The sequence below is a fragment of the Penicillium rubens genome (genome assembly GCF_028828025.1).
Source record: "Penicillium rubens strain IBT 27055 chromosome Unknown utg000003l_segment0_segment0, whole genome shotgun sequence".
Taxonomy (NCBI): domain Eukaryota; kingdom Fungi; phylum Ascomycota; class Eurotiomycetes; order Eurotiales; family Aspergillaceae; genus Penicillium; species Penicillium rubens.
The window spans coordinates 2,173,290-2,192,695 of record NW_026890601.1 but is presented as its reverse complement, the minus strand read 5'-3'; the positions used below and the strand labels follow the sequence as shown (position 1 = coordinate 2,192,695).

Here is a 19,406-nt window from a genome sequence, read left to right as displayed (position 1 = left end):
TCCAGGCTCTCAGGCAAATTTTCTCCACCATGAGGACTTGCCCTACTTTGTTTACATTGAACTGCAGATAAATGGAGAGATATAAGAGATATATTTGAATATTTTGTACTCTATCTTGCTTTTAAAGAACGTATGTAGGTGGTCGGCTTGCAAACCGTGCTATGCTAAAGTGTCAGATGTTCATTACTGAAATGTTCGATATGGTATCAAGCACGAGGAGCCAAAATGAGATTGTCGATCAGTCGCACAGGGACCTTGCCATCGCCCAATCCACAGACTTCGCCTGCTTTGGACTCTTCCAGCGGCGCCATCTTGAATGCGGTACTCAAAACCGCGCCCTTAGCCGGATCAACGACTTCCAACTCGTCAAGTGTGACAGGATCGGCGAGAGAAATGTAGTCTACTTCGTAAAGAGCTCTCTCGGATGGGGAAAGGGATTGTTGTCTGGAAAGGACAGTTTCCGCCACATTACGAGCGGCCCCAAGAATATCTGCCCGACTGGTCTTGCCAGCGAGGTATTCATCTTCGGCGGCTTTCAACGCCTTGTAGATGGTGAGCCCCACGGCTCGTCGCCGGTCACCCAGGTAGACGTTCCGCGAGCTCAGCGCCAGGCCGTCATGTTCACGCGTAGTTTCAATGATTCGCACTTCGGTGCCAACATGGAAATCCTCCACCATGCGCTTGATGACCACTGTTTGTTGCACATCCTTCTGGCCAAAGTAGACACGGTCGGGGGTTGTGATGTTGAAGAGCTTCATGCAGACTGTCGCCACGCCCCGGAAGAATACCGGACGAGAACCGCCCTCCAGTTTAGTGGACAACGGGGTAATCGTGACAAACGAGCCGTGTCCATCAACCTCTGACGAAGGGGGCAGACCGGGGTACATGACCTTGGAAGTGGGTGCGAAAAGGGCAGTGATGCGCCCGGCACTTGCACTGTTTTCTCCCAACCGTTTGAGCTCCTCATTCAGCTTTTCCAATTTCTCAACGTCTGTATCCCAGGTGCGGGGATAGCTGGACAAATCTTCAGTGACTCCGAATTGTGTGGGATTGACGTAGATGCTGACGAAGATGTCTGTATTCTCGCGAGCAGCATGTCGAATTAGGGAGAGGTGACCCTCATGAAGTGCGCCCATGGTAGGAACGAAGCCTACACTCCGGTCATTCTGCAACAATTGCCGCCGAAGACCTCGAATGGAGGGAACATCGCGGAAGACTTGAAAGCTGGATGGTTGGCGAACAGATTGTGAAGCCACGGTCGCATCGGCAAGGAGGGATGAAGCCGTCGCTGGGATAGAGTGAGCTTATCTGCAGCTAGAATTTCCACAAAAGAGACATACTCGAAAACGATCTCGCTCCGTTGACCAAGCGAGACATACTATGTGAGGATAATAAATAAGCTCAATGCAAGATGTACAACATGAACGTTAGCAACTGTGGGATGAGAGCTGCACAGCTCAGGCCACACGTGACCTGCCTCGGCTCGTTTCTGGGGAAATCCGAGACAACATCCGGGGGCGATCAGCCGGTTTGTTGCCGCTTGAGAGCTCGGGGGTTCAAGCTATGATTTGGTCCCGCACCTCTTCTCTTTCGAGCTTCCGTTTTGACTCCTCTTCCTCTCTTCTTTCCTTCCATGGACCTAACCGCGTGCTAGTGAGCTGACCTGAAGTATAACCATTCTCGCCCTGCCCCCTTGTACAATGCCGTCTCCTAAGTCGGCTATTGCCGATGACCACTCGGCGCCAGATCTGGAAATCGTCAACTCACAGTTGACAATCCATCCGTCAGGCTTCACTGGAGGTCCCGAAACCAAAGATGAAAAAATCACGGAACGCAACCTTGTCCGCCACATGGTGCGATTTCGGGAGAACCCATTCGACTTTCTCCGGGAAGTGAGCCTGTACATGTCCGGCACGGGCTGGCGTGCATATGACGAACCTATCGGTCAACCGATCTTCTATTCGGGCTTCTCCGAAAGGATGAAGACATCCATATTGGGCAGCCTGCTCCTGCAAAACAAGATCACTGAATTGGCCAATCGTCGACTCGTGGTCGAAGAGAAGGAAGGATTGCTGGCAATCAGTGAAGGTAGAACAATGGACGACAAACGGGCTCGTCGCCGGAGTGAGATCGAAGATAATCTACGGGAAGTAGTGGATACAATGATGGAAAACATGATTTGCAAGATGGAAAGCAAGACGTTCATTCGGGGTGCTTATTATATGTGCACACAGCTCTTGACTCGTGCTTACCATCAAGGTAAATTCCAATGCTATACTCCTTGTCTCGCAAGTCAATGCTAAACGAAACACACTTAGGAATCCATGTATCCAGCGAAGAAGTCTTACGTCTAAGATCTGTAGCCGAAACTGCTGCCAAAAAGAAGCAGTCGATTGTTTTCCTTCCTTGTCACAAGTCCCATGTGGATTATGTCTCCCTACAACTTATCTGTTACCGTCTCGGTATTTCTCTACCTGTCATCGTCGCGGGTGACAATCTGAACATCCCTTTGCTGGGCGCTTTCCTACAACACGCAGGTCGGTCGCACGACAATCTTCTATTAGCTTAAAGCCAGTACTAACCTAATGTAGGCGCTATGTGGATTCGACGCAGCTTCGGAAATGATCCCTTGTACAATACTGTCGTACAAGCTTATATTGATACCCTCCTTCAACAAGGCTTCAACTTCCAGTGCTTCATTGAAGGTGGTCGCTCCAGAACTGGAAAACTGCTTTCACCCAAGTTTGGAATATTGAGTTTCATCATGGACAGTCTACTATCAGGTCGGGTTGACGACCTCATCATCTGTCCCGTCAGCACTCAGTACGACAAGGTCATTGAGACTGAGTATGTCACCCACCCCCCTCCCTGCCGGGCACATTAACCTTTTCGGTGTGAGCGTTGTAATTGACAAGTTATTTAGGTCGTACATTAGCGAGCTTCTTGGCCAACCAAAGGCAAAGGAGAACCTGGCTGATTTCATTTCTTCGTCCTCAGTTTTATCCCTAAAGCTAGGCCGAGTTGATGTTCGTTTCCACGAGCCATGGAGTCTCCGAGACTTCATTGGCCAGCAGCTTACGCGACTAGACCGCCCCAGCACTGACATCAATAACAAACTTAGCTATACTGATCGAGGTCGCATTCTAAGAACATTCGGTTATCGGGTTCTGTCCGATATCAACGACGTGTCTGTGATGATGCCAACCGCCCTCGTGGGAACCGTCCTCTTGACATTACGCGGCCGCGGAGTCGGAAAGGCTGAATTAGTACGCCGACTGGACTGGCTCTGCGATCGGGTGCGAGCCAAAGGTGGCAGAGTCGCACACTTCTATCACTCGCCAACGGAGACCGTGGTTGACCGTGCGCTAGAAGTTCTAGGACCCAAACTCGTTGGTCTAATTTCAGGTCTAGTCGAGCCAACGTACTATGCGGTGGATCGTTTCCAACTTTCCTTTTACCGGAACATGCTCATCCACCTGTTCATCACTGAAGCACTGGTTTCCGTGGCTATGTACACAAAGATCAAGCAAGGTGGTGGGCCTGCCAATCAAAGAATCACCCACGAGGATTTGAAGAAACAGGTTTCATTCCTGTCGCAGCTTTTCCGCGGTGAATTCATTTTCCCGCCTGAGGGCTTATCTCACAATTTCGATAAGACTTTGCGTGGGCTGGAGAAGGATGATGTGATCAAAATCACCCGTGATGAGTCCAGCACGCCACTGTACGTTGAATTGAGCGAGTCTGAGCGATTATGTGGTCGCGAGAACTATGACTTCTACTGCTTCCTGATCTGGCCTTTCATCGAGGCCTCTTGGCTTGGCGCCGTGTCCCTTCTTGGATTGACACCGCCTCTCGATGGTCCGAAGGAAGTTTGGATCGATTCAAAGAAAGCACAAGATAGTGCTCAAGTCGTGAGTTTTCTTTCCCATGCTATACCGACTAGTCTATTAATATTCACATCCGCAGCTCGGTAAAACGTTATATCACCAAGGTGATCTCTCCTACTTCGAGGCAGTCAACAAGGAGACCCTCAAGAATTCTTATCAACGATTTGAAGAAGAGGGTATTATCTTGGTTGCGAAGAACAAAGAATCGCGTGCCGGTCCGTCTCTCAGGCTGGCTCCTGAATGGGTCCCTCGGCGTGACGAGGGTACTGGGAAGGTTCTGGACGGCGGTCGACTGTGGGAATTTGTTGAATTGATCGCACAGTCCCGTCGCGAGGGGTGAGTCAATTCTGCTCACATTATCTCTGCCAGCATACTAACATTTCACAGCAAAAACCGTCGGGATGGTGCAACTGTCTCCTCGCGCGTTCTTGCCATGTCTGATATGGTTGGGCGGAAGCTGTTCCAAAATGCCGCGGCTCCGGTGCCTGCCGATGTAACTTCACGGCAGATGCGCCGGAATGCAATTGGAACTGAGGCAAAGCTCTAGTCATTCCTTTTTGATACCCATGCATGTACATTGTACACGCTGCTTCTATATCTACCTCATATTACAGTGTCAGATTTATAGTTCTAATGCACATATTCTTCTATTTTTCCTGCATTTGGCTCGCCTAGGCGGAGGTGCTATGTCACCATCCCTCTGATACAATGAACAAAAGGATATACAGCAAGCATACTGAGTACGGGTTCTCATACTTATAGATATAGTGTTCATATAAGGATACGAGAACACTGATCCTCTCAAGAACTTTTTGAGCAGAGACCATGTCGGATTTCAACTTGGAGTTCACTACTAAGGCCAGAAATTGTTAACTATATATTAACTCTTCCTCCATTATATCCCTTTCTTTCATTATGGTTCGTCCTATCTCCTTGTCTGCCTTCCTTTATTCATTCACCTGTCAAGGGATTTTTTTACCACATTGTCAATGACTCTGCTCATGTGAATAATGTTGTCAAATGGAAAATACCAGGCAATGAGATACGAGAGCGGACAATTATGTGTCCAATAGCGGAAAGGCTCACTTATATTATCGATAACTACATAGGGGTTTAGTCCATACACTCAAAGTAAGCTATTCTCTGCCCCAATTCACTGTCACCTTAGCGCTGTGGTGTTGTTCAATCGCCACGAAAGAGCTAGGTAATGGCTATATTGCTTAGAACTTTTCGGTCTCCCGTAGATTGAATCGAAAAGTGCCCAGCCGGGGGTATAAGGCCTCACGTTGCCTAGATAGCAACAACCTCAACATAGAAGCGGGTATCATCAGTCTTGTACGCAGGGTTGCTGTCAATCTGCTGCTGAATCCACTCGACGGAGGCCTTGTAGTCTGGGAAAGGTCAACGTCACCATCACAAGCGTAGCCATATCTTCAAGACTTACTGAGAATGTCCTGGGTATAGGGATCCTCAAGACCGCTAGCGCCGTTACGGTGGCCAGCAAACCACTTATCGTACCCGTAGTAGCGCTGGCAGTCCCAGCGGGAGGCGATGTCCGCCTTCACGTTGGAGCTTTCGAAAGGTAAGCTATCATTCGAAATATGATATCATCGAGGGTTTCCTTACTTGAGAATGGCACCGTTGTTCCAGTTCGCCTCAGGCTGGCCAACAAAGCCATAGCGCGAGGCACAGACGCGGAGCTGGCCCCAGTTCTGCTTGAACAGACCGAAGTTGGCTGCATCCTGGGTCTTGGCGTCGCCATAGGGATAGTGGGCAGTGTTCATGTCCTCACTATGATTGACTAGTTATCAGCATTATATAGAGGTATGTCACGGTAGAGATCCTACATCTCTAGCATGGCAATGGCAATATCGAGAGTGTTACCACCGGCATTGAGAATTGACTGCTTGCGCGCTCCGAGGCCAGAGACGGTGTAGTGGCCACGAACGTCCCGCTTCTCGAGGACATCATTGGATACTGGAGTGGCCAGCGCCGTAGCGGCGAAGAGTGCAGCAACACATGGAAGGGAGAACTTCATCTTGAACTGGGAGATGAGAATCTGGAAGAGAGAAGTATAGAGTGAGAGTTGGAATCCTGGGGCTTGTTGAATGAAGTGCCCAAGAATGAGGCCAGGTCGAGAGGTTTTATACTCGCGAAGCTCGACATACTTCTAAGATTAGCCGTATATGAGTATATTGCTAAGCTCCGAATGTGAGACTTTTTTGGATTATCCAATTTCCACCTTGTTGCTGCTCGTCTCATCAGAATGGTGGCGTTTTTCCACGTTGTTGATGTCGACGTTTGTTATGCGCGTCTCTTCCAAGGTCCGGCATTGTGGCGTTTCAGCGTTGAGGAGTTTCTTCGGCATTACTAGAAAGGCCATTTCGCTCCTTATCGGCGACAAAATTGAATTATGGAATCGTGACTTTCTTGAGTAGGCCTGTGTGTATTGAATCTGGAATATGAGTCTCTACTTAGGTCGGTACCTTGTATCCGACAGAATCCGATAAGTTGATGAATACGCCGTCTGATGCTGGAACTAAATTGGAAACAGCTAGTGGGGTTTGGCATGAGGTTCCGAGGCGTTGGATGTTTGATTTCACGAGGATGTCTCAAATGTCTCAAACCCTATGTCCCCAAGCCATTGGCGGGATCAAATTCCCAACTGAGATCGATAAGATTGTTTCTTTGCAGTGCTAGAAAATATATTGCTCCTCAAAAGTAATGGATATCTTCAGAAATACGCACCCCGGATTCCACAACGACTCAAGCGGGAATCCAGGGAGTTACTCGCCGTACGGAGTGTCCGCATCTGCGCCTTTTCATGCATTGACAGAGGCACATAGAGCCAGAAATTCAATCGACTAACGGGATGGAGGATTAGCTTGGTTTTACACGTGGGATTCTCAGTCTGAGTCACCGTTAACCTTCGGACCCATTTCGATGTACGGCCCGTTTAGACGGAAATTACCCGAACTGGCACGGGAGAGTGCTCAGGAGTTCCGCCATGATAGACCCGAATAGGGTTAAAACATACTGATCGCCCGAGATAATCTCCGTGAAAGACCTACACTACCATTGGTTCCCGAGTCCAGGCACAGTACGGGGTAGAATCAGCCCATCTGCAATGTGGCGCATTTGTGCAAAAGCAACGTTAACTGGTGAAAGGAAAACCCGGGGTTCCTGTCGATCTTCATGTGCATATCCATACTCCGTATCCTTTTGACAAGTTATCGCAAATCGCGGTGATTGTTGTTCGGAGAGTCTTGACTAGGGTTTCAAGGGGGTGTTGTGCAAAATCCGGATAACTAGACTGTCAGGACATATAAAGTAGCTCGCAATACCCTCACTTCCAATAGCATCCAGATCAACAGCACTCTATACAACCTTCCTGCTTATCATTTATCCATAACACAAGATGCGTTCATTCTCTTCCGTTGCTGTCCTGTCCGCCATAGGAGCAGCCTCCGCTCAAGTTGCGACTAGCCCGGCGCCGTCGTCAACTTTCTCGACTGCCATTTCTTCGACCGGACACCCTTCATCGACAGTGTCTGTGACTTTGTCCACCCCTTTGGGCACTTCTCAGCCCACTGGCAGCAGCTCTTTTGCCAAGGTCGACGGACTCAAGTTCAATATTGACGGCGAATCCAAGTACTTTGCTGGCACAAACTCTTATTGGCTGCCATTCCAGACCAACAATGCCGATGTTGACTCTGTCCTCAAGAATCTGAAAAAATCTGGTCTCAAAATCCTCCGAGTTTGGGGTTTCAATGACGTTAACACCGTCCCGGAGGATGGAAAAGTCTACTTCCAGCTCCACGACAAAGCCACGGGTAAAACTACCATCAACACTGGCGCTGATGGTCTGAAGCGCCTTGATTATGTTGTTTCTGCTGCTGAGAAGTACGGCATCAAGCTTATCATTCCCTTTGTAAACTTCTGGGATGATTATGGTGGCATGAACGCCTACGTTACTGCCTATGGAGGCAGCAAGACGGATTGGTACACGGATAAGAAGATGCAGAGCGTGTATCAGGCTTACATTAAGGCCGTTGTCTCTCGCTACAAGACTTCCTCTGCCATCTTCGCGTGGGAGTTGGGTAATGAGCCTCGCTGCCCGGGCTGCGAAACCGATGTCATCGCCAACTGGGTAGCCAAAACTTCTGCCTACATCAAGTCTCTCGATTCCAACCACATGGTCACCACCGGTGAAGGTTTGTGTCCTTGAGACAGCCAAAACTGTTAATCCATTCTAACCCGTGATATAGAGGGCATGGGCCTAACCCCCGGATCGGATGGATCTTACCCTTACACTCACACAGAAGGCAGCGACTTCGCCAAGAACCTTGCGGCCCCTGATATTGACTTTGGAGTGTTCCACCTCTACGTGGCCGACTGTAAGAATACTCCCCAAGCATCCCAAAGATGCAGCACACTAACCCATCCTAGGGGGCATCAAAGATAATGAGTTTGGCAACCAATGGATCGAGTCCCACGCCAAGATCTGCGACGAAGCTGGAAAGCCTTGCATGTTCGAGGAATATGGCATCAAGAATGACCACTGCTCCGACTCGCTGAAGTGGCAGAAGACCGCCCTGTCCACCCCCGGCAACGCTGCTGATCTCTTCTGGCAGTATGGCCAGAAGCTGTCCACCGGTCCCTCGCCAAATGATGACTACACCATCTACTATGGCACTGATGACTGGAAGTGCACTGTCACTGACCATGTCAGTAAGATCTAAGAGTGGGAATGTCTGAATACTGTGCTGAGGACTGGATCTAAACCGGTATTCTTCGGACTCTTAAATATCTTGTTTGGTCCATGGCTCAATTCAAGTCATTTAGGTGATGTATCGCCAGGGGCATGCATTTTTCATCTTTGTGATATAGCTTATCAAGAATGAGTACACATCGAATTTTAAAGCATCGGAAATATCAGGCTGGTTTTACTGATCACCAGGGTTGCCTGTAAGTCGGCCTTTTAGTTTATAGCAAGTCCTATATATAAGAGAGCAAAGCCTAGGCTCCCTTGATGTATTTGTAGTTATCCATGTATTTTGTCGGTCTAGCTAGCTTCTGCATATGCCGTACGACGTGCAATATATATTTGGACTGGTGAGTGATGCAGGTACAAAGTGGTTTCTCTAACTCGCTAACATTGTTGCTGTTTACATGCAATCTTCAACCAAAGCTATAAATACTCAAATATAAACACAACATAAGAAGAATCAAATCCAAATCCGCTGAAACGTTCCAATAAAATCTCAAAACAGATATGCGGTAGAACAAAAGATGAAAACACAAACAAAAGGGAAAGACAAAAGAAAAAACATAAGAAAAAACAAAAGAAAAATGGCTCAGACGCTATAGAAACAATATATCGAAGGCACCGAAATCAAAATCAAGTCCTCATAAACTGGCCCTTCGCACCCGGACTCGTAGGAGCCGACCGAACAGTCATCACCTTCGGAGAGGAAACATCAATCGGCGCCAACTTCTCAATACCCTTGGCGCCCAAGGGCGTCTTAGGAGGTGAGTCAGTGACCACAGCATCGGCAGAATTCTTCGCAAACTCCTGAAGCCGACCCATAATGACCGGCGAATCGGAGTACAACACAACACCCTGCGAGTAGGTACATCCGGTAGCTTTCCCTTCATCGCTAGCAAAGTCCTCGTGAGCAGCCTCGCGCGTAATACGCGGGAAGGTGCGCAGCACGACATGGCGCGTGGGCTCGTTCGAGGGGGTGTTTTTCTGATCTTTGTTTGCAGCGTACTCCAACCAGCCCTCGTTCGAGACACTCTCAGCGTCCGGGGCTGGGAAGCTAGCGAGGACGAGCTCGCGCTCGACGCGCGCGTGTCTCCATGTCTCAGCGGCGAGCTTGACGATCTTTCGGACGCCGATTAGGAGCGAGTCAAGGTGTTTGGGGTCGGCGAAGTGCTTGATGTGGTCGATGATTTCGTCGACGATGACTGCTGCGGCTACGTTGATTGATTGTTTTGCGTCTGAGGTCGTGTAGGCTGCTTTCAGGGTCTGCTGACGCCAGAATGCCTCGCGGCGGACGGACTTGCGTCGGATGTCCATGGATAGCATCTGGAAGAAGGTGTCGGCTTTGTCGTATCGCCGGCCCAGGGTGAAGAGGAAGGGTTGGAAGACTCGGAAGGTTAGGGTTTTTGAGATGATGTGTTGGATGTAGGCACATCGGAGTTCGCGGGAGGCTGGGGTGTTGTCAAGGAAAGGAGGAAGTTCGGATGGAATCTTGGAAAGGATGTCTTTTGGGGGATCGATGGGAAGATATCCGAAGTGCTCTTTGGATAGATTGTGGATGAGCTGCGAGAGCTCTGTGAAGCAGTCCAAGCTAAAGATGAGAGAGTTTATTAGATCGTGTCCATTTATCGTTATCAACATGAGTCTATAAGAGAATGTATGTCCGCTGTGCGCTGATGCAGTTCAAACAAAGGAAATATAGAGAATGAATGACTTGTCTTCAAGAAGACGAAAAGCAGAAGAAGGAGAAGGCGAAAAAGAAGATGAAGATGAAGAAAGAATGAATGAAAAATAAGCAAATCCATAGGGCTTTAAAGGCTCACTTACAAGAATTGGTCGCCCTTGGTGTTTCTGAGGTCAGTGGCCTCTCCCAGGCTGAGCAGTGTCTTTCTCAGCCTGTCGCAATCCGAGCCTAAGTTGTCGATGGTCATTCGCATGCCATCCACCGCACGCTGAAGGTGTTGCTCCTTGACAATTCCGTCTCCTTCCAACCTTTCCTTCTCTCGCTCGGCACTAGCAAGCTCGCTATCTTTCTCGGAGAGTTGTTGCTCCATGGCAGCGCGCTCCGTTGTCCAAAGTTTCTCTTTCTCATTGAAGTGAGCTTCCAGAGCCGCAATCTTCTCATCCAATTCCTTGGCAGCGGCAGCAAGTTGTTCGTCATGGGATTGTCGCATGGAGTCCAATTCACCAGCATGGCCTTGTCGAAGTTCTTCCGATTCTTGGGCGTGCTTCTGGCGGGTTTCTTCCAGTTCTGCTAGCTTGGCTGCTAGTTCCTCACGTGTCGATGTGAGTTCGGCTAGTCGGGTTTGCAGCTCGGTCTCCTTGGACTCCAAAGCAGCGATCTGGGATGTCACTTCTGTCTTGGTGGCTTCCAGCTCGGTGCGCTGGGTTTCGAAGGATTCCTGCAATTGGGCCTTCTCCTTCTCCCATTCGTTTTTATTGGCTTCGTGTTCACTGCGGAGTTCACGCTCACGAGTCTCCAGATTCTCGGCTGCCGTTTTCTCGTCCTCGGCCTTAATCTCCTCAAACAACTCAGTGAGCTCCTCCTTCTGTGCCACAAGAGCCTTCTCCTGTTCCTCCCTCTGAGCCTCCAAGGCTTTCTCGTGGGCTTCCTTTGATTCCTTGATGCTTTCATTGAGCTGGTTGATCTGTCCCTCGAGTTGGGCCTTGGTTTCAGTAAGCTCCTCGTTGGATTTCTGATGGACAGCTAAGCCATCTTCAAGGTCCTTCTGCTTCTCTTGCAGATCGCCGAGTTCTAGACGCAGCTCACTGATGGTGTGCTTCAACTTGGCGTCTTCTTCGGCACTTTCGTTGGCAGTCTTCTTCATTTGAGCTTGCAAAGCTTCAATGTAGTAGTCCTTGTGCATCAGAGCTTGGTCGTGCTGGCTTCCAATGTGCTTCATCTCAGCCTCCCGAGTCGAGAGCTTGTTGTGGGTGCTGCGGAACCCATGAAGAAGACGGTTGATGTCGGGAATAGCCGACTGGATGCGTTGAAGAAGCTCAATGTGCTCACTGTCATTCTCTGGGGGAGATCCATTCTCAAGGGAATGGCCATTGGCCATGGACAGATTTTGAAGGGCTTGGTATGATGCTGAATATGATGGGTCTGGGATGCTGTAGCTCCGATGCATGTTATGCATGTAATGGGCCTCCGATTGATGATGAGGAGAATAATGCCCATAAGGAGGTACCATACCAGCAGAGCTCATGACAGGAGATTGGAGAGCATATGGTCCACTTTGGGCCACAGAAGGCGCCTCTGAGGGAGCCATCGGTGCGGCTGGTGGATTCTGAGGTGGGGGAGTTGCCGTTGGTGATATAGTTGGAGACATTTGAGGGTAGTGGGAACGTGCAAGTGGGCTGCTGACTTTGGGCACCGGTGAGGCAGTTTGAGCTACTGGCGAGGCGTAAGCCGCGGGAGAGCCAGCGTAGGGTCCGGGTAAGCTGTAAGGCACTGGGGAGCCAGCGTAAGGTGTGGAAGTGTAAGGCACAGGGGAACCAGCGTACGGCACTGGAGCGTGAAGCGCAGGTGAGGTGTAGGGTACTGGAGAAGAGTAGGCGTTTGGCGAGGCGTACGGCACTGGTGAGGCAGCGTACGGCACTGGCGAAGCGTAGGCGTTTGGTGACGCGTAAGGTGCTGGTGCAGAGTAGGGGACGGGTGAAGCGTAAGGAGAATAAGCTGATGGTCCAGGATAATATAGTTGGTTATCCTGGGAAGGACTTGACATATACCGTGCTTCGGTCAAAGATGGTGAAGGTAAAGGAACACAGGCAGCCACGGGGGAGAATGGGTCAGCCGGTGGTGATGAGACTACAGTTGTCTCTTCAGACCGCTCGGCTTGCTTGGGCTGGTCTTGCTTGGTCTGGTCTTCCAAAGGCTCCTTTGCTTCGGTGTCCTCGAGGGGAGGCTTAACAAAACTTGCTTCTTCCGCGGGCGGCTCTTTAGTCTCAGTGTCCTCAAGCGGAGGCTCAGTTGAGCTTGGCTCGTCCACGGGCGGCTGCTTGACCTCAGTGCCCTTGTCCTCGAAGGTGGGCTCGGTCGAGCTTGGCTCGTCCACGGGCGGCTGCTTGACCTCAGTGTCCTCGATGGGAGGTTCAGTCGAGCTTGGCTCGTCCACGGGTTGCTTGACCTCAGTGTCCTTGTCCTCGAAGGTGGGCTCGGTCGAGCTTGGCTCGTCCACGGGCGGCTGCTTGACCTCAGTGTCCTCGATGGGAGGCTGAGTCAATCTTGGCTCGTCCAAGGGTGATGCTTCGTCAACAGGCTTGTCGACTACAGGCGATGATTGATCCACGACAGGGTCGAGGATGTCTTGGGGTGCAGTTTCGTCGTCGAACACCTGGTATGCCGATACGGGCTTGTCGAGTACAGGTGATTGTGGACCCGCGACAGGGTCGGAGGTGTGTTGGGGTGTAGCCTTGTCGTCAAGTACCTCGTATGTTGATACGGGATTGTCGTGTACAGGTGTTTCTTGGTCTGCGACAGGGTTGGAGCTGTCTTGAGGTGTAGTCTCGTCGTCGAATACCTCGTATGCTGACACAGGAAGCGGTGACTTTACTTCGACGTCTGTATTGTCAACAGCAGGCTCTTGCTCTTTTACTTGCTCTGGTTCCTGTGCCGTAAGTTCAGGGCTGCCAGGAGCAGGTGTAGTTGTAGTTGTCTGAGTCTCTGTGACCTCTGGGCTCTTCCCCTTCTTAACCTTCTTGGTGGCAGCCTTGCTATTCTTGTCTTTGGCCTTAGCCTTCTTGTTGCCCGCCATTGCGGAAGAGTGATGCGTGCCCAAGACTTCTTGCCCTGGACAGACGTGTTACCAATAGGATCAATGTACTAAATGGAGCATGAGTTGATAGTTCCGATCATATGGGATGACTGCACTGTACATTTGCAACCAGTCCTGTGGCGATGCCTCAAGATATAGCCCAAAAGTTGACTATAATTTGGGAAGTATCAAGACTTTGGAATATTTAGAGACGTAAGCCAAGTGACTTCGGTTGATCGGGCAGAGACCTGAAACCTCTCTTTGACTGGGCGCGAATGAAGATGCACGAAACAGTGTAGATATTTTTGGGTGTAAGACCATAAGAAAATTAAAAAAAGGAAAGGAAAAGACGAACACCAAAGAATTCCAAAAAATATCTCGAAAAATTAGCATCCCAACGTTGTCGGGGCACAATAGCGGACCGACCCTTAGCGTGTTGATACCCATCCCCCCAATGTGCGAGAGGGCCATCAATTAGACGCGAGAACCGGGTTTAATGAGGGCACAAAGAAGATCGAAATCCACCCAGATTCCATTCTGAACCGAAGCGAGACCAGTTGGGAGACGCCATGACATTGGGCATCAAACTGTGGGTTCGGGCCATTCGAGGCATTAGTGGGGGGAACTTGACACCGACAAGCTGACATGTTCAACTGATAGCCCGACACTAATGTGTGGGAATTAAAAATGAGGCGATATATCAAAAGGACTTATCCCGCCCAATTGGCATGGTTAACCCTGGGAAATAGTGAGGCTGTCATCGGACAACACATCCAGGGATGTTACTAGATGAGATTTCGAACATAGCAGCGTAGCAGCATAGCAGCATATTGGACATAATATGATTGTATGATTTTCTACTTCGTATGCCAAGTAGTTCGGGCTGCAGTTTAATTTTGGATTTTATTTTTATCTGTACATGATACATTGTATAGATGCAGTACTACTGTCTCTATTAAGGATAGGAGTGCAATGTGATACTAAATATGCATTGGTCCTCCACTCTCTAAGATCAAGATTTACGAGAGAACAGAAATACCAAATTTTAGTTCAAGTATCCTTGGATGATCCCGATAATATCTAATAATCAAACGATAGAGTAAAATAATAGACTAATAATCAATAAACTACTCCGTATGTTGTAAACAATAAATCGAGATGATGTTGTCCAACACAGAATAGAGGATGACACTAAGCCCAATACGGAAATCACGTGCCATCGACATTCGCTTTCCACCTCGCCCTATCATCGTTCCGCAAAGGGTCATCGATCATCACCAATTGCTTCCCTCCACACAATGTTCGCTGCCAGACGATCTGCTCCCTCGACGCGGCAGCTGCTGCGCACCCAGCGCCGCTGGGGTTCTCACGCCGCCCACGAGCCCGTGAACGAAGGCTTCGGCGTAAGCTCCTCTCCCCCGCCCATCGCGACCAGACCCGAGTCTGGAAGCAGAGCAAGAAATGCCTCAATGACCCACGACCACCTGGCTAACTCTTCCATGTCCACTTAACAGCGCAGCTTCTACGTCACCTGCGGCTCCATCGCCTCCGCCTACCTCCTCTACCGCGTCTCCCAGTCCAACGAGAAATCCAGCGAGCCCTCTTGGATCTCCGGCCTCATTAGCAAGTGGACTCCTTCCCAGGAGGTCTTCGAGCAGCGCAATGCTATTCACACCGCTATGATGGAGAAGGCTGCTACTGACCGCCACTTGCTCGGCAGTCAGGGCCCCCCCGAGGCTTTTGCCCTTCGACAGCCCGAGTATGTGATCTTGTTGCCCCGGAAAGGCTTTTCTTTCTTGTTTGCTAATCGGTTTCCCATTGTCTAGTATGATGAACGCCGGCTCTCCATACAACGTTTCTCCCGGTTCGCAGGCTGACCTGAGCCACGTTGTGGCTCACTACCAGCGCAAGAACCAGGAGATTGAGGAGTCTCGGGTTGCGCGGATGAAGGACGGCAAGGTTGTGTCGATCTACGAGTAGATGGGGGTATCTTTTTTCTTGGTCGGCTGTCTGAAATAGACATGTGTGGAGGAAAAATCATGTACATATACGTTGGGACTTGACGTTCAATCCAGCACCTGATAATTGGATTTTCTTTTGTTTTTGAACCTAACCCCTAGATCCCCGTTGAATATTCGTTGAATGTTGAAATTGAGATATTCCATTTTATTATCGAACTCGCTCTATGACGCGGTTGACGGCACAACCTCCAGAACTACTCTCCCCACACCCTCGGATTGAACATTCAATTTCTGCTGCACGTCCAGCTCATTAGCACAGACATTACCCAACACAGCAAGGAACTCATCAACGCCGCCACCAACTCCGAAATAAACCTTCTTGGCCGCGACGAGAGCCCGACTTTTCACCGATGCTGTGTTGGAGCGGCGCAGCAGCGCCAAAAGCGTCTCGGAAAACGCCGCCAGCGATGCGGGCGAGTAAATAGTCTCACTAGCAAGAACTAGAGTCTTGCGAGCGCCATCACCGGACGAGAAGACCAGATCCACAAACTCGGGCGACCAAGCGCCCGAAACGAAATCAACCAAGATCCCACGCTGAGCAAGATCATCTTTGAATTCCTGAACCAGCTCAGGCGTGATATCCAGCTCTTCGTCCTGGTCTGGCGCAGTTGAACCGGCCGAAACAGCCATTTGGGAGCGGCTATTGTGCCATGTCAGAAGGAGATTCGGGAGCGTGACAAGACGGAGCACGTCTGAGTTGTAGTCTGCAAAAGTAAAGAGGGTCTTTCTTTGGCTCTGGCCGGGCTGGGCTTGGCCGAGGAGACGGGCGAACAGCGTCAATGATGGGACTGCTGTGCCTGCGCCGAGCTGTTTATTCATATTAGCCTTCTTATTCCTAGGTAGATGGTGCCCACAAGAAGGATGATTACAAACCTCAACTATATGGATATCCGCCGGGCTATCGGGTGATTCATTAAGAATGTCCTCGTTGAGGGAGAGCTTAGCTAGATCCAATGCACATTCCCAGGTCTTGAAGCCACCTTCATAGAAATTGGGTGTGATATCGCCTTTTTCAATACCGGCAATAAGCTTTTCATTATCGTGGCCTGCGCTGTCTTCGGCCATGAGCTGGGTGCGGATGTCAAAGATCTCTCGTCGAGCAACGGCCAAAGGCGAATGGCCGATTGCGAGCTTATTGTAGAAGATTTGAGAGGGAAGAATTGAAAGCTATGACCCTGATTAGATTTCGATTCTGTTGGAAAGGTATAATGCATTTCAAAGTAATGAACTCATGCTTATTCGTGCTCTTGTCAATGATAGAGGACAGCATCCCATTGGCCCAAATTGGGATGTAGAATATACTTGCCAGCCCAAAGCATCGATGACAAAAGAAGTAGCATAAGATGCATAATTGAGATTGAAACATCTTGCTTTATCACTTACCCATTCATTCGTATCATGCTTAATCGGTTTCACGAGCTCAGGAAGAGAATTGCCCACAGTTTGCTGGGAGGGCACATCGGAGAAATCATTATTGATCTCCGAATCGTCAATGTCGATATCATCTCCGGAAAATCCGAAGCTGAAGGCCATTTTCACTTAAGATGGCCCTCTGCTCTTCCAAGACCTAGTATTGTGTAGGTGGGTTGTCTGAAGTGGCCCCGATGTTGCAGATGATGAGAATCTGTCGGAATCGCAGGTTCGACAAACTTGAACTAGTTCTGGCAAAAATAGTGTTTTCGAGGGCAGGCTGATTATATAGTATTTCAGTTCCAACGCTATCTTCTCACAGACACTTTCACCTGATCTCCATACAAAAAATTCCAGTGGGTGGAAAATGACTAAGCGAATACGTGGCTGCCTCAGGCAACATGCCTAATTAGGATATTACTTTAAGAGATGATTGGAGCTTTTGAAGTTTAGGGGCGAGCTGCAATAATTGTAAATATATGATTTGGGAATTGTGTAACTCATAATGTCATATCCAAGTGATTAGAAACTGATGCTGTCTATTCTAATATTTATATGCAAACCAAAGACGTGAGCTGCAAACTAAGAGCTGCGTTTAAGCCTTCTTGCCCACAGCAGCCAAGCTGAGAGCCTGCATCACATCAGCGTGCAGATCCACAGAGTCCTCAATACCACAGCTCATGCGGACAAGGTCATCAAAGACTCCGGCGGCCTCGCGCTGTTCCTTGGGGATACCAGCATGGGTCATGCTGGAGGGCACCTCGCACAGACTCTCAACACCTCCCAGACTCTCGGCGAGGGTGAATACCTTAGTGTGCTTGCAGAAATCGTGAGCAGCCTGCTGTCCACCCTTAATACGGAAGCTGAGCATACCACCACCCATGCCGTCACGGTGCTGCTTGAGGGCAATAGCGCGGTGGGGGTGGGAGTCAATGCCGGGGTAGTTGACGGAGATGACGTGGGGAGAGGACTCAAGGGCCTTGGCGATGACAGTGGCGTTCTTGGTCGCCTCGCGAGCACGCAGGTGCAGGGTCTTCAGACCGCGGTGAGCGAGCCAGCAGTCGAATGCAGAGGGGACAGCGCCGATGGCGTTCTGGAGGAAGCCGAGGCGCTCCTTGAGGGCCTCTGAGTTGAAGGCAGCCACGCCCATCAGGACATCCTAGTTCCAAGTTAGAAATTGATACTGGCAAAGTCTAGGTTGGAAGTAAGAACTCACGGAGTGGCCATTAATATACTTGGTCACGGAGTGAACAACGAGATCGGCACCGTGGTCCAATGGGTTCTGGACGTAGGGGCTCATAAAAGTGTTATCGACAACGACCTGAATACCGTGCTGGTGGGCAATGTTGGAAACAGCCCGGATATCCACCAAGCCGAGAGTCGGGTTGGAGGGGGTCTCGATCCAGATGAGCTTGGTCTCGGGGCGGATCAATTGCTCCACGTCCAACTCAATGGAGGGGGTGAAGGTGACCTGGACACCGTGCGCCGAAGCAACCTTGGTGAAGTATCGGTGGGTACCGCCGTAAACATCGGAGACCGAAACGACATGGGAGCCAGCAGCAAGGGACTGGAGAATGTTGGCCGTAGCGGCGGAGCCGGAGGAGAAGGCCAGAGCGTACTTGGCATGCTCGAGAGCTGCAACGGCTTGCTCAAAGCTATCACTGCGAGGGGTATTAGTCCGCCTGATCGATGTGTCAAACTTCGGGACTAGTAAACTGACCGGTTGGGGTTAGAGCTCCGTGTGTACTCGTACAGACCAACGGGGTTTCCGACACTGGTCTGAGCATATGTGGTAGAGAGAGAGATCTATTCAAGGCATTGTTAATACCGTCTTTCTTTGCGTTCTCCCCGGGTCCATAAGCTTACCGGAGCAATGACAGCCCCGGTCACCGGGTCATGAGGGGAGCCGGCGTGGACAGCCAGTGTCCCAAAGCCGCGGTCAGTAGTACCATTTTCCGTGGAGCCCATTGTGTATAGAGAAGATGATTTTTAAGGCAATTGAGAGAGAGGCGATGGGTAGGTTATATGTTTATCGATAAGATGAGATCACCGCTTCTTTGTATGACTTGACTTTCTTAAAACGGAATGGAACTCGGATTGCGAATCTGATTGATAATCAAGGACGATGGCGAAAAACAAATCCAATGTCTGCTTTCGGATGTTTTTATGCTGGAAAATTCAACCGAAAAAAAAAATTTCATCCAGAGAATTCTTTTACATACAATCAACCTCTGGGGCGCAGATGACGATGGATCGCGCGGTTGCGACTGGACGAGAGACCGGCGGAGCTCCACCGGCGGCCGGCAATACTGCTCAGAGAATCATTTGGACTCTCCGATGACTCGGAGAGTCGGAGTACTCGGCACTTGCCGCATTGCAGATCTCATTGGCATACGGAGTACTATATATACATTTTGCTTTGAATGTCATGTTTTGTATATATCATCTCCATGAAGTTTAGGAGAAAGGGTAAATACGGGAGCTTGCTTACATTACATTCAGATCAGCTAGTTTGCCCGGGTGTGCACCCCCGGGGCCTATAGCTTTACACTGTCAGCTAGGCGTA

The 19,406-nt window shown here is 49.9% G+C and overlaps 8 protein-coding genes across 8 annotated transcripts; 3 read left to right on the top strand and 5 right to left on the bottom strand.

The window, feature by feature from the left end:
* Positions 1–206: 206 nt before the first annotated feature.
* On the bottom strand, positions 207–1,377 carry N7525_007030 (pantoate--beta-alanine ligase PAN6; the record flags this gene model as incomplete). Its single annotated transcript, XM_002567550.2, has 2 exons — positions 207–1,288; positions 1,341–1,377. 2 exons carry the CDS (start codon positions 1,375–1,377, stop codon positions 207–209), a joined length of 1,119 nt encoding a protein of 372 aa, XP_002567596.2.
* A 323-nt stretch (positions 1,378–1,700) lies between these two features.
* On the top strand, positions 1,701–4,434 carry N7525_007029 (lysophospholipid acyltransferase family protein; the record flags this gene model as incomplete). Its single annotated transcript, XM_002567549.1, has 6 exons — positions 1,701–2,259; positions 2,319–2,537; positions 2,592–2,847; positions 2,924–3,911; positions 3,967–4,223; positions 4,275–4,434. The coding sequence occupies 6 exons, from the start codon at positions 1,701–1,703 to the stop codon at positions 4,432–4,434; spliced, it is 2,439 nt and encodes an 812-aa protein (XP_002567595.1).
* Positions 4,435–5,177: 743 nt separating this feature from the next.
* N7525_007028 (uncharacterized protein) lies at positions 5,178–5,925 on the bottom strand (the record flags this gene model as incomplete). The annotated part of the gene is made up of 4 exons (XM_002567548.1): positions 5,178–5,278; positions 5,332–5,459; positions 5,514–5,678; positions 5,735–5,925. 4 exons carry the CDS (start codon positions 5,923–5,925, stop codon positions 5,178–5,180), a joined length of 585 nt encoding a protein of 194 aa, XP_002567594.1.
* Positions 5,926–7,305: 1,380 nt separating this feature from the next.
* On the top strand, positions 7,306–8,629 carry N7525_007027 (glycoside hydrolase 5 family protein; the record flags this gene model as incomplete). The annotated part of the gene is made up of 3 exons (XM_002567547.1): positions 7,306–8,101; positions 8,156–8,284; positions 8,337–8,629. 3 exons carry the CDS (start codon positions 7,306–7,308, stop codon positions 8,627–8,629), a joined length of 1,218 nt encoding a protein of 405 aa, XP_002567593.1.
* Positions 8,630–9,288: 659 nt separating this feature from the next.
* On the bottom strand, positions 9,289–13,409 carry N7525_007026 (uncharacterized protein; the record flags this gene model as incomplete). The annotated part of the gene is made up of 2 exons (XM_002567546.2): positions 9,289–10,243; positions 10,480–13,409. The coding sequence occupies 2 exons, from the start codon at positions 13,407–13,409 to the stop codon at positions 9,289–9,291; spliced, it is 3,885 nt and encodes a 1,294-aa protein (XP_002567592.2).
* A 1,298-nt stretch (positions 13,410–14,707) lies between these two features.
* Positions 14,708–15,389, top strand: N7525_007025 (putative NADH-ubiquinone oxidoreductase 178 kDa subunit; the record flags this gene model as incomplete). Its single annotated transcript, XM_002567545.1, has 3 exons — positions 14,708–14,812; positions 14,924–15,168; positions 15,236–15,389. 3 exons carry the CDS (start codon positions 14,708–14,710, stop codon positions 15,387–15,389), a joined length of 504 nt encoding a protein of 167 aa, XP_002567591.1.
* A 203-nt stretch (positions 15,390–15,592) lies between these two features.
* On the bottom strand, positions 15,593–16,963 carry N7525_007024 (protein-histidine N-methyltransferase; the record flags this gene model as incomplete). The annotated part of the gene is made up of 3 exons (XM_002567544.1): positions 15,593–16,237; positions 16,304–16,597; positions 16,814–16,963. The coding sequence occupies 3 exons, from the start codon at positions 16,961–16,963 to the stop codon at positions 15,593–15,595; spliced, it is 1,089 nt and encodes a 362-aa protein (XP_002567590.1).
* Positions 16,964–17,435: 472 nt separating this feature from the next.
* N7525_007023 (cystathionine gamma-lyase CYS3) lies at positions 17,436–18,808 on the bottom strand (the record flags this gene model as incomplete). The annotated part of the gene is made up of 4 exons (XM_002567543.2): positions 17,436–17,999; positions 18,057–18,501; positions 18,561–18,646; positions 18,707–18,808. The coding sequence occupies 4 exons, from the start codon at positions 18,806–18,808 to the stop codon at positions 17,436–17,438; spliced, it is 1,197 nt and encodes a 398-aa protein (XP_002567589.2).
* Between the last annotated feature and the right edge of the window lie 598 nt (positions 18,809–19,406).